This window comes from Ovis canadensis, chromosome 2 (genome assembly GCF_042477335.2).
Source record: "Ovis canadensis isolate MfBH-ARS-UI-01 breed Bighorn chromosome 2, ARS-UI_OviCan_v2, whole genome shotgun sequence".
Classification (NCBI taxonomy): Eukaryota; Metazoa; Chordata; class Mammalia; order Artiodactyla; family Bovidae; genus Ovis; species Ovis canadensis.
In genome coordinates this window covers 156,476,458-156,493,389 of record NC_091246.1, presented here as the reverse complement: position 1 = coordinate 156,493,389, position 16,932 = coordinate 156,476,458, and the positions used below count along the sequence as shown (strand labels likewise).

Below are 16,932 nucleotides of genomic sequence, written 5' to 3'. Positions count from 1 at the left end.
AGTTACAGATAAGAGTCTGAGCTTTAGAATATAAATTTAGAGCATCTGGTAAGCTTTGCTATTTCCTCTCTGCTTCATTAAAACTGAAGGATAGATATCAAAGCTAAAACCTGATATAATCCTATGTGATTTGCTACTAGGATAAAATAATAAAGATCTGAATGTTGATCGTCTCCTATAGAATGTTAACTAGTATAATAGGAAATCAGATTGGTGGTCATATCTCATATTTTTCTGTTATCTTAAAAAAGATCTAAATGTAAGAAGCATAGGGCATAGTTTAGGGCAACTGATCCATCAGAAATTTCCTAGTAATGTGTTCCCTTCCTATCTTTGGACTGATGTCAGGTCAGGAGTTTCCATCTGAAGGTTAACCATTTGTGGTGACCTCCCCGTTGTAAATATTCAGCCTGTACCAAAGTAATGAAAAATTGGGTTTTCCAGTATATGAGGTGGTGGTGGTGGTTTCTTTTTTTTTTTTTTAAGTGTAGAATACAAGGCAGTATCCCTTAATTCAGTCATCTCAAAGTACAGTAAACATGAGATGAATTTTTAGTGTTGACCAAGTTGTGTTCTGCAAGGCAGTATTGTTCCTTGAGCCGTTAATAGTTATTCTTTGGAAAATCGAGGTTAGTTTCAATAAATGGAAAAATCTCCAGGTAGTACAAAGGCAAGGCAATTTCTTATCGGTAGACACCTGAGAACTTTTTATATTCTAGTGTCATGTGAACCTCCAAGATTTGGAATCCCCTGGGCAGCATTTTTCAAACTTCCTCGAAGGTTTAAACCCCTTCCAATAAGGGCAAACCTGTGGGACTCTGTTGTCTGAGAACACAGTTTGGTTGAGAAAGGCAGTGTTTCTTTTTAACAAAAGGGTCTGGTCAGTACAAAGTATATGATATGAATATCATATACTTAGCATTTTTATAATTAATTATGTATGATTTTTAGGGACTACCAAATACACTTAATTTTTATAATTAATTATGTATGATTTTTAGGAACTACCAAATACACTTAATAATGACTTGTCACTTATTAAGTAACTTTGATAGAAAGAGCATTTGATCATCTCTATGCTAATGAATGGTTATTTCAAGGTTGAGAAGTTTAGGGGTGCTTTGAAAATATGACAGATTTGGTTTTGGTGTCAACCTAGATTAGGGAACAGTATCTGGGATGTTTTGAATATTTTAGCTCTTAAATATTCATTTTTAAAGTAATTCCCCAGGCCTGACTCAAGAGCCTCAAAGATATCATCATGACCATAATTTGCTCATGTTTTTAATGTGGAAAAGAGAAAAAATGCTGTAATATCAGTACGTCCTGAGATGGGGTGTGTGTGCATGCTAATTCACTCCAGTTGTGTCTGATTCTTTGTGACTCAATGGACTGTAGCCCTCCAGGCTCCTCTGTCCATGGAATTCTCCAGGCAAGAATATGGGAGTGGGTCACCATGCCCTCCTCCAGAGGATCTTCCCCACCCAGGGATCAAACCCATATCTGCGTCTCCTGCATTGCAGGCAGGTTCTTTACTACTAGCACTGTCTGGGAACCCTGAGATTAGGACATATCCTGTGAAATCCTGTGGACCTTAAAAATCCAACTTCTTATTATGCAGTGATAATGGACATTTAAGTGATATAAAACTCTTTCACCATACTAAATTAGAAAAAAATTATTATTGGAAGAGTTTTAGGAAACAGTAATTAAAATATAGATACTCTCACTTAAGCATTGATTACATCGAATAATGATCATGTCAGTTTACTTCTTTGAGTCTAAGCAGTACTCAGACTTTCCTCCCGAGTTGTGTAGGCATGGAAAGGTGTGTCATCCCCTGGTGTGGTGTACCTGTATTGCTGATATGAATGGGCTTTTACTGCACAGATACGCATCTTTTAAAATTATGTATTTAAATTTATATTAAGATGATTATATAAAAGCATTAGAAATCAGGATTTCAATTATTTTAATACTGAGATAATACTGTTTTTAAAAGGAGTCAATTTAAAGAGAAATATTTAATTAAAGGAGGTCAAGGAGAAGGAAACAGATTGAGGAGTCCTGAGGTTAAGAAGATGTTTTCCAATGAGAAAGATTTAGGCATTAAACTGAGAGGAAACACCAACAATTCAGGAAAGAGAAGCAAGATCCTAGAAGAGGCAAGAGGGCATGAAGAGGCTGGCCTTAGACAAGAACGCGACACTGCCCCCACCAAGCCTGGAAGAGAAAGAATTAGTGGAAATTTGGGGGCAGGATCAGTAATGGCCTGATAGGAGTTCCTACAGCTGTTTCTCAGTTGTCACCATCACAGTGTTAGTAACTATTACAGCCACTCTTGAATTAGTGAATCAGTTAGAACAGCCTGAAGTAAATAGATCTAGTGATGCAAGTGGGCAACTGTAGTCGGATGGCATGACCCCCAAACAGTGAGCTTGTGCACACGTTTGGAGGAATAATGGTCTCCAACAATTAAGGGGAAAGAGAGAATGGCTTAATAATACAGGAGTGTAAGAAGGAATATGATTACAGATTCAGCTGACAGGAGGTCTATGAGGAATCCTATCTACAACTTCATGCTAGTAAGTAGAGGTAATGAGCCAGTGATGGCCAGCTTCCTGCTCCAGGCACCTCAGCTGTGATGTTTGAAGAATGCATAATCTTCACCAGAGAGAGGTCAGAAGAAGCAGTATTTTCAGGAAAGAACTACATTTCAGTTAAAGGTTATAGTGGGAAAGTCTTCTTAGTAACCTTGAGATGGAGAATATTCTGAGTAAAAAAATGACAAGTTTATAAACAGAATTTGCTAACTGGAGTGAGGCTTCCATAGGGCACAGTTGGAAACCGTCATGAGATATGTGACTGCTGGCCATCAGTGAGGAATTAATGAAGCTGAGAGAGGCCCTGAGGCCACAAAAGGGTGAAGAATAGCACCAGGGTCCTTGACACTGAGGTCTGGGTTGGAGCTCTTCCTGCTAATTGAAGGAAATGAAAGGGGAAGAACCTAATGCTTGTTGGGCTTCTTGAAGCCAGTGGCAGGGGACATAACTAGGTATGCAGTATTATTTCTGTCTGAAAGAAACACTGAATCACAATCTAAAGTCTCTTAGGACTGAGGTATGTGGAGTTTAGATAAAGGTAAACCTGAATAGCAAGGGAGATGATAGAGCTTTCACTCCAAGTGAGCAGCAGGAACAGATTTCACTTGAAATGAGCAGCAGGAACAGGTGGGTAGGAAAAAGACACAACTAGAAGTCTCAGAAATGGAAAATATTGCCGTTGGAAAAAAGTATAACAGATGACATAAACCCTTAACAAGGCAAACAGGGAAATAGGGAATTGAAAGAAATACTAAGAAGTTCCCCCTGAATAAAGCTCAGAAAAATTCAGAGAAAATATGAAAAAGCTGTGGAGACTCCCATTTCTGGTATATTCAATACCCTAACCAGTCTTCCCCTAAAAGAAACTAAATATGTATACTGAATAAAGTGCTTAAATTGTCTTTTCAAAAGCAAGGCTAAGGTGCCAAGAAAGTAAAGAACCCATAGAAACGAAAACCAAAATGAAAGTGAGACTCCTAAGCCAAGTAAACAGTAAACCTGGCTTCCACCCTGAAGGTGTGTGTCAAGCCCAAGTGGTCTTGAGCACACCATTGGATGTTACACACTATGTGCCCTCTGAGGACAGCCTACTGTGGGAGTCTAATGGGATATCCCTTGCCCAAACCTAAAGCATTAGTGCAAGGGTGTTGAGAAACCTGGCCCCCTGATAGTGTATGATAGCTGTGCGAGAAGAAGGTACCTAAGTGGCCAATAAGCATATGAAAACATGTTGTTTAGCAGGGAAACACAAAATAAATAAATGCAAGATAGTACTCCATGCCTATCATTCCATGCCTTTACAAAAAGAAGAAAAGAATGAAAAGAAATTTAAGCCCCCACATGCAGATTGGCATCAGTGAGAATGTACATAAACTGTAACTCTCATACAGTGCTGACTGGAATGTAAATTGGTACAATCACTTTGGAAGGTAACATAATAATCATTATCAAGTAAATTTGAAGATGTACATAGCCTTCAACTCAACAATTCCATATCTAAGACTCTACTGGAACTGTCTGCCACATGTGTATAGATGATTTATACAAAGATGCTTCTTTTGCAGCATGTTGATAATTGCACAAAATTGGAAACAACCCAAGGGTTCATTATGATGAGAACATACAAATATACTGTGCCGGAGTCATACAATAGAATGTTGTTGAGCAATGGGAATAAATGAACTGGGTCTAGGTGTACTGATATTGATAAATCTCAAAATCATATTGTAATAAAAGCAATCTGCAGAACCCTGGGTGTTTTGTATACCGTTTATATAAATTGTATGAATATGCAAAGTGATACTATATATTATTTATGGTACTGTATATATGGAGTAGTAATAACATAAAATATTCATGTGAATATTAAACACCAAATTCAAGATAATGGTTTCTTCTGGAGAGGAAAGGGGAGAGAGAGAAATAAGATCCAGGAAAGAGAAACCAGGGGATTTCATTGTATCTGTAATACTTTATTTCTCAAAAAGCTTGAAGCACATGTAGCAAAAGAGTAAGATTTGCTAGACCTAGGTCAGATTTGCCAAAGCTCCTTGTATTATTGTCTGTACTTTTTCAGTACATTTAAAGAATCTCACAATTTTAAAAACTAGGAGTGAGGGAAAACTTCCTGTCATTCTGTAAAAGAATCTGAAAACAATACTGTCTCAGGTTGGGTTCTCACTGAAGTGGAGTTTTCATGCAGAGTGTGTATTATAGATCAGCTCTTACGGAGGAGAGGGGACAAAAAAGCAGTCTTGGGCACCGGGGTCGGGGGGTCCAAATACCATGCCAGGGAGTTAGTTCAGTTCGGTCACTCAGTCGTGTCCAACTCTGTGACCCCATGAATCGCAGCACGCCAGGCCTCCCTGTCCATCACCAACTCCCAGAGTTCACTCAGACTCAGGCCCATCGAATCAGTCATGCCATCCAGCCATCTCATCCTCTGTCGTCCCCTTCTCCTCCTGCCCCCAATCCCTCCCAGCATCAGAGTCTTTTCCAGTGAGTCAACTCTTGGCATGAGGTGGCCAGGGAGTTAAGCTGATGGCAAACTCTAAAGCATGTCTGAACCTGGCTTTTCTCATCTCAATCAGTGCTGCACGCAGCCTGCCCAGAAGGATATAACTTCCTGGGTCACGAAGGCTCTCGTCAGCTGAGGGACCCCTGAAGGCATGACCTCTGGGGCAGTGAGTTGGGCCTCCTCAGCCACACATTTCTGTCTACCGTACAAGATCATGAAAGTGAATCTTTATGTTTTCTTCTGTCTGCTTGACTCTCAGAGAATGATTTTTGATAGACTTACCTGAGAGAGATGAAGTAAACAAACATAACATATAAACAAAAGCTTCCAAACACATGTGAACTGACTCCATTTTTATAGCATGTCAGTAGCCTTGACTTACTTTCTAACCTTGATTATGGTCTTGTTTAACAGAATTTAAGGGGAAGTTGCCATGTACTAAATCGCTGGCAGATGCTTTTAACATTATTTCCTTGCTTTTGTCAAAGGATCCACCCATAATTTAGATGCCCAGTTTTAGAGGCGGTGGTAAGGGTCAAATTTCACACATTATGTTTAGAAGATTAAAAAAAATTTTTAATTTATGGATGGTATCACAGCATAATCCTCTTGATGAGTATTATTTTGGAAATCATTAGAGGTGTTTTTATATGACTGTGTAATACTGTCTTCCTTGTCACTCAGTCTTAAGAATCCAGGGGAGACAAAATTGTCAAATGTTTATATCATACTCATTCATCTTGATGGCAGTCACATGTGGGAGTTCAACTTATATTCTTTGGAATTAATATAATATTAATAACTTTACAACAAAGCATACATATATTTTGCTTGTAAATGTTCACAACTATTAGGTAACCTGAACAGATTCCATGCTTTACAGCTTCCTGAGAGTCTGCTGTGGAGGCTTTAACTATGTTCTACTTGTGAGAAGGGTGGGCAAATAATGGGTGAAGTGGGTTTGATAAAAGTAGCCAGTGATGTTCAATATTATAGACTCTGCAGCTAAGAGGGATACAATGTGGACTTTACTCAGTCCAAACGAGTGTTACAGGAATTGCCCAACTTCTAAAAAATCAGCTGCATCATGGGCACTGAGGCTCTTCTCATAAACTTCACAACTGTAAATGGTTTCTGGAGGTCTATCAGTCAAGAGTTTCTAGTTGCAAGAAAAAGAGACTAACATGGCTAATTATGTGGGGAAAAGATACTTATTAGTGGTTATTCGTGAATTCCCATGTTTGCTGCCAGTGCTGGAGAACAAACCTTGAGACTGAGCTCTCAGGAATAGTGTCCAAATCAAGGAAGCACTGGCGCTGCCATCAAGTATAAACATAGTTTGTGTGGAGGTTATTTCCATGTTAGAGACTTGGCCTCAATTTCTACTACAGGAAGTGCAGCAAGAAGGTGAAAGGAAGAGAGGAAACGAGCTTCGTGTTTTCTGATGTCAACATCTTGGCTTCAGCATCCTAGTCACAGTCTGGCATCTTCTCGGCAGAGCTGAAGTTGCCTATATCTGCTTCAGAGGGAAGGAATTATGGGACATTAAGTTCCATTGTCTGCCTTAAAGCAAGAAATTTCCCAAATATTTCCTTGAAAGGATGCTCAAAAGACCATAGGCAGCTATATACATAATTTTTTTTTAAACCCACTAAAATAGATTTTTTTTTCTAAGAATGGAAATTGTTTTACTGTTCTAGTTTACAACATACCTTAATCCTATCCTGGTAACTTTTGGCCATCCCCAAATGAAACCCTCCAGTCCTCAATCCCTATTAGCCACTGAACTGAGAACTCAAAAGTTATATAATGGGTTGGGGGATATTTTGAGATGTACGGATGGTCCTTTTGTGGCCCAGCTTGGTACAGGCAGCCAGTCTTCCAGGAAAAGAGGTGTATAATAAACAGTCTACAGTGGTATAGAATCCAGCTGCCAGTGCACGAGACTCAGATTGATTCCTGGATCAGGAAGATCCCCCGGAGAAGAAAATGGCAACCCACTCCAGTAATCTCGCCTGGAAAATCCCATGGACAGAGGAAACTGTCAGGCTACAGTCCATGGAGTCACACAGAGTTAGGTCTTATAGTCCTTGGGGTCACAAAGAGTCAGACATGGCTGAGCAACTGGGCATACACACAAAAAAAATAATTGAAAGGATGAAAGTGTATCACAAAAGCTATGATGCTACTAAGGACAAAGACTGGGAAGTAAACATAATAGTATTTGTCCTTAAAATCAGTGATCTTAGTCTGGTACTGAATATTATGCAGTTATTATCTATTTGGTGTTTTGTGGCCAAACATTGATCAGAAGCCCGGGACCTAGGAATTATTAAATAGAGGTAGGCAGTGCCCCCTCCTTACCCATTATGATCCTGTTTTACAGCATTGTTGGGCCAACAATTCAGTTCAGTTGCTCAGTCATGTCAGACTCTTCGCAACCCCATGGATTGCAGCACGCCAGGCCTCCCTGTCCATCACCAACTCCTGGAGTTTACCCGAACTCATGTCCATTGACTTGGTAATGCCATCCAACCATCTCATCCTCTGTCGTCCCCTTCTCCTCCTGCCTTCAATCTTCCCCAGCATCACGGTCTTTTCCAATGAGTCCACTCTTCTCATGAGGTGGCCAAAGTATTGGTGTTTCAGCTTCAACATCAGTTCTTCCAAAGAACACCCAGGACTGATCTCCTTTAGAATGGACTGGTTGGATCTCCTTGCAGTCCAAGGGACTCTCAAGAGTCTTCTCCAACACCACAGTTGAAAAGCATCGATTCTTCTGTGCTCAGCTTTCTTTATAGTCCAACTCTCACATCCGTACATGACCGCTGGAAAAACCATAGCCTTCACTAGACGGACCTTTGTTGGCAAAGTAATGTCTCTGCTTTTTAATGTGCTTTCTAGGTTGGTCATAACTTTCCTTCCAAGGAGTAAGCGTCTTTTAATTTCATGGCTGCAATCACCATCTGCAGTGATTGTGGAGCCCAGAAAAACAAAGTCTCTCACTGTTTCCATTGTTTCCCCATCTATTTCCCATGAAGTGATGGGACCAGATGCCATGATCTTCGTTTTCTGAATGTTGAGCTTTAAGCCAGCTTTTTCCTTCTCCTCTCTCACTTTCATCAAGAGGCTTTTTAGTTCCTCTTCACTTTCTGCCATAAGGGTGGTGTCATCTGCATATCTGAGGTTATTGATATTTCTCCTGGCAATCTTGATTCCAGCTTGTGCTTCATCCAGCCCAGCGTTTCTCATGATGTACTCTGAATAGAAGTTAAATAAGCAGGGTGACAATATACAGCCTTGACGTACTCCTTTTCCTATTTGGAACCAGTCTGTTGTTCCATGTCCAGTTCTAACTGCTGCTTCCTGACCTGCATATAGGTTTCTCAAGAGGCAGGTCAGGTGGTCTGGGATTCCCATCTCTTTGAGAATTTTCCACAGTTTATTGTGATCTACACAGTCAAAGACTTTGGCATAGTCAGTAAAGCAGAAATAGATGTTTTTCTGGAACTCTCTTGCTTTTTTGATGATCCAGCAGATGTTGGCAATTTGATCTCTGGTTCCTCTGCCTTTTTCAGATCCACCTTGAACATCTGGAAGTTCACGGTTCACTTACTGCTGAAGCCTGACTTGAAGAAATTTTGAGCATTACTTTGCTAGTGTGTGAGATGAGTACAATTGTGCGGTAGTTTGAGCATTCTTTGGCATTGCCTTTCTTTGGAATTGGAATGAAACTGACCTTTTCCAATCTTGTGGCCACTGTTGAGTTTTCCAGATTTGCTGGCATATTGAATGCAGCACTTTCACAGCATCATCTTTTAGGATTTGAAATAGCTTAACTGGCATTCCATCACCTCTACTAGCTTTGTTCATAGTGATGCTCTTAAGGCCCTCTTGACTTCACATTCCAGGATATCTGGCTCTAGGTGAGTGATCACACCATCGTGATTATCTGGGTCATGAAGATCTTTTTCGTAAAGTTCTTCTGTGTATAGTTCTTGTGTGTAACAACTGTTATTACTGCTGTATATTCTCCCACACCAACTGGGCTCATTAGAAAAGGACTGTCAATATCAGAAAGCAGTAAGAGTTCACAGACTGTTTTCTTAAGAATGATTCTAAGAATAGTTTGTAGAATTTGCTCAGCCAGTGCTGTCAAGTAGTTGTACCTTTGCCTAATCTCACAGGGAGTTAATTCACTTTGCAATTGAATTGTATTTTACTCTCATAGATAGTATGTTGTCAATAATATTATTATTAACAGAACTAAGGTAGTTCTATGTCTGATTGGTTCCTTTGCTTAAGGTGCATCTCCCTGGTATTTTGAACCAGTAGTCAGTGTCCAATTAAACCACTTACAGTTCAGCATTTGCTTTGAGTAGACTTGTAAGGGAAGCTTGAGGTGTTATTGGAGATGTTATTTGTGGCCTAAAGCCTTTAGAGTGTACATGATTTATAGATATTTTATAGCATGGTGTGCTTTCTATATATTAAAATCCTGTTAAGAGAACAATGAGTTAGTATACTGTGTTGGTGTTTTTCTTTCTGGCTTACTTCACTCTGTATAATCGGCTCCAGTTTCATCCATCTCATCAGAACTGATTCAAATGAATTCTTTTTAACCGCTGAATAATACTCCATTGTGTATATGTACCACAGCTTTCTTATCCATTCATCTGCTGATGGACATCTAGGTTGTTTCCATGTCCTGGCTATTATAAACAGTGCTGCAATGAACATTGGGGTACATGTGTCTCTTTCAATTCTGGTTTCCTTGGTGTGTATGCCCAGCAGTGGGATTGCTGGGTCATAAGGTAGTTCTATTTGCAATTTTTTAAGGAATCTCCACACCGTTCTCCATAGTGGCTGTACTAGTTTGCATTCCCACCAACAGTGTAGGAGGGTTCCCTTTTCTCCACACCCTCTCCAGCATTTATTGCTTGCAGATTTTTGGATCGCAGCCATTCTGACTGGTGTGAAGTGGTACCTCATTGTGGTTTTGATTTGCATTTCTCTAATAATGAGTGATGTTGAGCATCTTTTCATGTGTTTGTTAGCCATCCGTATGTCTTCTTTGGAGAAATGTCTATTTAGTTCTTTGGCCCATTTTTTGATTGGGTCGTTTATTTTTCTGGAATTGAGCTGCATAAGTTGCTTGTATATTTTTGAGATTAGTTGTTTGTCAGTTGCTTCATTTGCTATTATTTTCTCCCATTCAGAAGGCTGTCTTTTCACCTTGCTTATAGTTTCCTTTGTTGTGCAGAAGCTTTTAATTTTAATTAGATCCCATTTGTTTATTTTTGCTTTTATTTCCAGAATTCTGGGAGGTGGATCATAGAGGATCCTGCTGTGATTTATGTCTGAGAGTGTTTTGCCTATGTTCTCCTCAGTATACTAACACATATATATGGAATTTAGGAAGATGGCAATGACGACCCTGTATGCAAGACAGGGAAAGAGACACAGATGTGTATAACGGACTTTTGGACTCAGAGGGAGAGGGAGAGGGTGGGATGATTTGGGAGAATGACATTCTAACATGTATACTATCATGTGAATTGAATCGCCAGTCTATGTCTGACGCAGGATGCAGCATGCTTGGGGCTGGTGCATGGGGATGACCCAGAAAGTTGTTATGGGGAGGGAGGTGGGAGGGGGGTTCATGTTTGGGAATGCATGTAAGAATTAAAGATTTTAAAATTTAAAAAATAAAAAACTAAAATTAAAAAAAATTAAAAATAAAATAAAATAAAATATTACACATAGAAAATCTATCTTCCCACAACTCAGAATTATCAATTATGATTTTAATATATATTTAAATCAAGCATATTTTAGCACACAAAATATCATAAATAAAATCCATATCCCTTTTAATTACCACTCTTTGACCCAAAATCCAACCCAGAGACAACCATTATCATGAATTCGGCATGTATCATTCCAGTTCACCTCAATATATATTAAATAATAATAAATATTTACCTATTAATATCATTAAATAGTTATATAGTCATGCTTTAAATTTTATTTTGAGGAGGAAGAATTTAAAGAGTAATCCAACACTAGCAGTAAAATTGAGTTATTTAAACCTGGGAAATATCTGACAACCAGGACTATAATATTTTCATACCAAGTTCCAATATTCCTCATGCTGTGGTTGCTAGACTTGTAGAATATTTAGCTTCTGCCGCCAATCTATTGGGTGCTAGCAATTGTGAAATTCTTATGTGCAATATTATAAACTTATTGAGGATATACAGATGGTATAAAATAATTTAATTAAAGCAGAGTATTTCTAAAAAAAAAAAAAAAAGAGAACAATGAGATAAGTACAAATAATGTTAAAGCATTTCTCCTAGAATAGAATACTTGCCTTAGTGATGCATCGTAGTATGAAAAATACAATTTCTTTAGACAAGCTTCCATCGTTTTAATACAATTTTAAGTTCTATATTATGACTCAGACCTTTTCATTATTTTTCCTCTTGTCCCTTCATACAGTGACACATGAACACATTTGTGACAATAGGAAAAATGTGTTTGTGTTATAGATAAATATAGCAAGACTTTATGTGGGATTGTAATGATTTTTTTTTCTTAACAATTAAAAGGTTTTGTATCTAATACTGTCAAGCGAGTCTCATCACAGCAATTTACTTTTTTTAATGCTGAGCTAACATACAGTGTGAGAGATGAAAATGTTAGCTGTTAAGGATGAAGAGAGTATTTATATTGGTTGGTGTGCCTCTAATGTAAGGACTCTGCAACCCTCATGTTATATCCCTATTGCATAAGTACTATTTGAAGACCTCAATTAGAACCAAAGGGGGAAAAAAAGGCCAAATAAGGATTTACGTATTTTCAGTTTCAAACAAAGACTGAAATTCTAGTGCCTTTAAGTTTGTTTGTAAGAGCTTCAAATCAGTAGGTTGTTTAGGCCCACAGTTCCATCCAAAACCCTCCTCTCGTAAGGCCACACTATAGTGTTACGTTTTGGGCATGTTCCTGTGTTTCTTGTGACATACATGAATTCATGTATCTGCCTGAGCAAACCTGGTGCTTTATGTTCCTTTTATTTCCTTGAATCACAGGAGCTTCAGTTTCAGCGACTCACCCGAGAACTGGAGGTGGAAAGGCAGATTGTTGCCAGTCAGCTAGAAAGATGTAGGCTTGGAGCAGAATCACCAAGCATCGCCAGCACCAGGTACAGGGCCGATGGCTCTCTTTTTTTTTTTTTTTGGCCGATGGCTCTAGCTTTTTTTTTTTTCTTAGTTTGCAAGCTTCTTTTTTTTTTTTTTTAATATAAATTTGTTTATTTTAATTGGAAGCTAATTACCTTACAGTATTGTATTGGTTTTGCCATACATCAACATGAATCCACTGCGGGTGTACGCGTGCTCGGGGCTGGTGCACTGGGATGACCCAGAGGGATGGTATGGGGAGGGAGGTAGGAGGGGTGTTCAGGACAGGGAACACGTGTACACCTGTGGCTCTATCTTTTTAAATGCCTTTATCTTCTTAACTGCCTGCAAGTCACAGGCCATATTAATTGTCCTAGATGCAGCAAATGATGCTTTTAGTGTTGTCACTGTTAACTTGTCTTACTAAAATTGATACCAAAATGTCAATTTATTCTAATTTTGAGAAACCTCTTGCGATATTGATTATCCTTCAGTTTTGTGCTTTAAGTGTTTTATACGGCACTGGTATGGTTCTCTAGCAAAAGCCACTAGAAATTTGCCTTTAGAAATTTGATGTATAATATGTAGACAAAGTTAATGAATGGTTTTAACAATTAATTGCTAATTATTTGGTAAAGCTAATTGATTTTGGAAACCTGATATTGGTTTTTTTTTTCTTTTTGACTAAGAAGTATTTCCAAGTAATAGCATTTAGCTAGCTTTGAAAAATGCCTTCATTTACCTTGAGTTTTCTAGAACTCTGTAAAAATACTATATGAAATGATTACTATTTGAGATAATTGTATATTCAAATCAGCACAAAACAAATATATTACTGGACCAAAAAAACATTTAATCACAAGTATTGTTTTATATTTAAATAACCTGTTATGCTATTTTAAAACATCATTAGAATATGAATTACTGCCACAACTCCAACTGGTGAATCATTGTTTATCCAATCTGTGGGTTTCTTTCTTGGTATTTACATATTCCAAGAAAGCCTACTATGCAGTACTTATGTTGCTTGCATTTTTAAGCTTAGTTTGTTTATTACTAAGTAGGTGTGTGCTCGTAGTAACTTGTCTCTCAGTTGTTTCTAACATCATAATTGTTGTACTTCTCTGTATCTCCTATTATTCATAGCCAAAAAATCCTTCTTGGTGAGTAGAATGCTGTTTGTAGCTGATTGCTATCCATTTTAAATTACTAGACAGATAAATTGTATTCTCATGAATTTTTTCATCTTTGATCCTTAACAGTTATGCACATACGTATGTTTAGTACAGCATGAAGCATGCAAATAAGATAAAGGAAACTTTAAACACAGATATCAAATAATGTGAACATTTTAAAAACATCAGTTTTTATAGGATGAGAAATTATAAGCAAGGTATAAAATTATAAATCAAAAATTTCTAACTTATATATAACTCAATTAGATAATTTATTAAGAAAGTTAAAATTGTCAAAACAAAAATTTGTTTTAATTTTACCTATTTTTTAAGGTTATCTGTATCTTTAGCACAAAAAAGAGCAGTTCACAAGCTCAGTAATGTAGTGTTGAACATTTCCAAAAAGTATGAACCAACAGATTTTTTCAAATATAATTTATACTATTAGAAAAATTAAATCCATATTTAAAGAATTCAGTTAAGCTGTTTATTCTGACAATTTAGACAACTAAAAGGAACATAAAAGTTTGTCAGTAAGCTCCTAGAAATACTTGATATTCAGTAATACAGGTCAATAACTAAAGGAAATAGTAAAAGAGCAAAGAAAATCCTCAGGTTCTAGAAATACAGAACCAGAAGCCAGGCTCACAAGTATTTGAGCTGCTAGTGCAGGAGGCCTGGGCATAGTCAAGCCCCCAACAAAGCACTAGAGTCTTCGATTTAATACTCCTTTAGGGACCAAAGAGTTAGGCCTTGTGTGCTTGTGGTGGTGCACTTGAACTTGGAAACATAAGCTGTGGCCCTCAAATGCACTCTTGGACAACCCCAGGCTTGTACCCCTGTGAATTTAGAGTCAAATATAACCATATGCATTGTTTAAGAATCTCCAGCTGAGAAACTAACGTCACCAAAGATGAGCTCACAATCAGATAATTAAAAACTCAAGTAAAAAAAAACTCAACCATCAGAAGAATCAGCAGGCCAGAGAGTAGGGCTTAAAACTAAGAACTTAATATCTTAGGAGAAAGTCTGATAGGTATGCACAGGAAGACAAATACAGATGCTTATTGTAACATTTGCAAAGTAAAAGCTTAGAATCAGGATAGATATGAGAAATAAACTCTGAATCAGTTCAGTTCAGTCCAGTTGCTCAGTCATCTCCGATTCTTTGTGACCCCATAAATCGCAGCACGCCAGGCCTCCCCGTCCATCACCAACTCCCGGAGTCTAGCCAAACCCATGTCCATCGAGTCGGTGGTGCCATCCAGCCATCTCATCCTCTGTCGTCCCCTTCTCCTCCTGCTCCCAATCCCTCCCAGCATCAGGGTCTTTTCCAATGAGTCAACTCTTCACATGATGTGGCCAAAGTATTGGAGTTTCAGCCTCAGCATCAGTCCTTCCAATGAACACGCAGGACTGGTCTCCTTTAGGATGGACTGGTTGGATCTCCTTGCAGTTCAAGGGACTCTCAAGAGTCTTCTCCAACACCACAGTTCAAAAGCATCAATTCTTTGGCGCTCAACTTTCTTCACAGGCCAACTCTCACATCCACACATGACCACTGGAAAAACCATAGCCTTCACTAGATGGACCTTTGTTGGCAAAGTAATATCTCTGCTTTTGAATATGCTATCTAGGTTGGTCATAACTTTCCTTCCAAGGAGTAAGCGTCTTTTAATTTCATGGCTACAATCACCATCTGCACCATTTTTTGGAGCCCCCCAAAATAAAGTCTGACACTGTTTCCACTGTTTCCCCATCTATTTCCCATGAAGTGATGGGACCAGATGCCATGATCTTCGTTTTCTGAATGTTGAGCTTTAAGCCAACTTTTTCACTCTCCTCTTTCACTTTCATCAAGAGGCGTTTTAGTTCCTCTTCACTTTCTGCCATAAGGGTGGTGTCATCTGCATATCTGAGGTTATTGATATTTCTCCTGGCAATCTTGATTCCAGCTTGTGCTTCTTCCAGCCCAGCGTTTCTCATGATGTACTCTGCATAGAAGTTAAATAAGCAGGGTGACAATATACAGCCCTGACGTACTCCTTTTCCTATTTGGAACCAGTCTGTTGTTCCATGTCCAGTTCTAACTGCTGCTTCCTGACCTGCATATAGGTTTCTCAAGAGGCAGGTCAGGTGGTCTGAGATTCCCATCTCTTTGAGAATTTTCCACAGTTTATTGTGATCTACACAGTCAAAGGCTTTGGCATAGTTGATAAAGCAGAAATAAATGTTTTTTCTGGAACTCTTTTGCTTTTTTGATGATCCAGCGGATGTTGGCAATTTGCTGGTTCCTCTGCCTTTTCTAAAACCAGCTTGAGGTCTGGAAGTTCACTGTGAATAAGTAAACTCAAGAGCCATTAAAATGAAATAACTACATGTGTCAACATGGACATCTTTGCAAAACAGACATTTGAGTGAAAACTACAAGTTACAAAAGAATAGATACGAGGTTATCCTTATGAACATTTAAAAATATATATGATACTGAATTTAAATAGTGTTTAATATTATTTATACATCAGTGCATCTCTAGTAGAATTATAAAAAATATATCAAGATGATACCAATTTAAGATAGTGGTACCTCTAGGGAGGAGGGGAAGGAAGGAACTATTAGGAATTCAGCTTTAGCCAAATCTGTAACATTTTATTCAAGATTGCCATCTGAAATAAACATAACAGAAATTTAATATTGGCTAAACAAGGGGATTATTGGTACATACATGATGATTAGATACTTTTCTGTACTAAAAGTTTTAAAATATTGACTAAATTTAGGGTTATATAGTTTGAATTGGGTTATTCCACAGGTTTCTTAGAAATTGGTTAGTAAAATCATGTTAGTGATTTGTGGCTTTGTGTCTGATTCTCAGTGCCCAGCTTGGTGCCTGGCATGGCACTGGAGCTCAGCCGGAGAATGTTGGGTGAATGAGTGGGTCCTGCAGAAATGGGAGCCTGGCTGACCCAAGAAAGAGGGGAGGTATGCACAGAAGTGTGTGTCACACTGCGGTATTGGAGGCCCACGAGGCACGGTAGTATCTAGGATGTGTCCTAAAAGTACCTCGTGTCTTTTGAGATTGGAAGAGTAAAGCTGGCCTTTGATTCTGGAGAACTGGGAACCCGTGAAGATGAGTGTCACCTTCCATTAGGTCTGTAAAGTAGACGTGTTGAAACACATCGTTATAGTTGGAGGCAGGTGTTCTGATAGTGTAGGGTGAGGTCAGAATGAAGAGAGGCCAGGCAGCAGGACAGGAATCTGTTATGGAACCTTAGAGGTTGAGAAGAAAGTGGGTTTCTTTATTCTGTGAATTCTGCTTGGAATGATAACTGATCCACTTTGATTGCCGTGGTCCCATCTCAGTTGGATTCTTATGTGTTCTTGATATCCCCAACTAAGTGCTAATCAACTCTTAGAGCCTTTCCCATATTTCTCCAGGGTAGTCACCTCTT

General features: G+C 38.5%; 1 protein-coding gene across 44 annotated transcripts in view; it reads left to right on the top strand.

Moving 5' to 3' along the window:
* PKP4 (plakophilin 4) overlaps nucleotides 1-16,932 on the top strand; it is a 259,980-nt gene that overhangs the window by 124,845 nt on the left and 118,203 nt on the right. For 35 of the 44 annotated variants that reach the window (XM_069577451.1, XM_069577443.1, XM_069577448.1 and 32 more), the window contains one exon: nucleotides 12,216-12,328. The exons of the other annotated variants lie outside the window; for them this stretch is intronic. In XM_069577451.1, coding sequence (XP_069433552.1) covers nucleotides 12,216-12,328 — 113 coding nt within the window. The remainder of the gene's footprint in view (nucleotides 1-12,215; nucleotides 12,329-16,932) is intronic. 44 annotated transcript variants of the gene reach the window in all.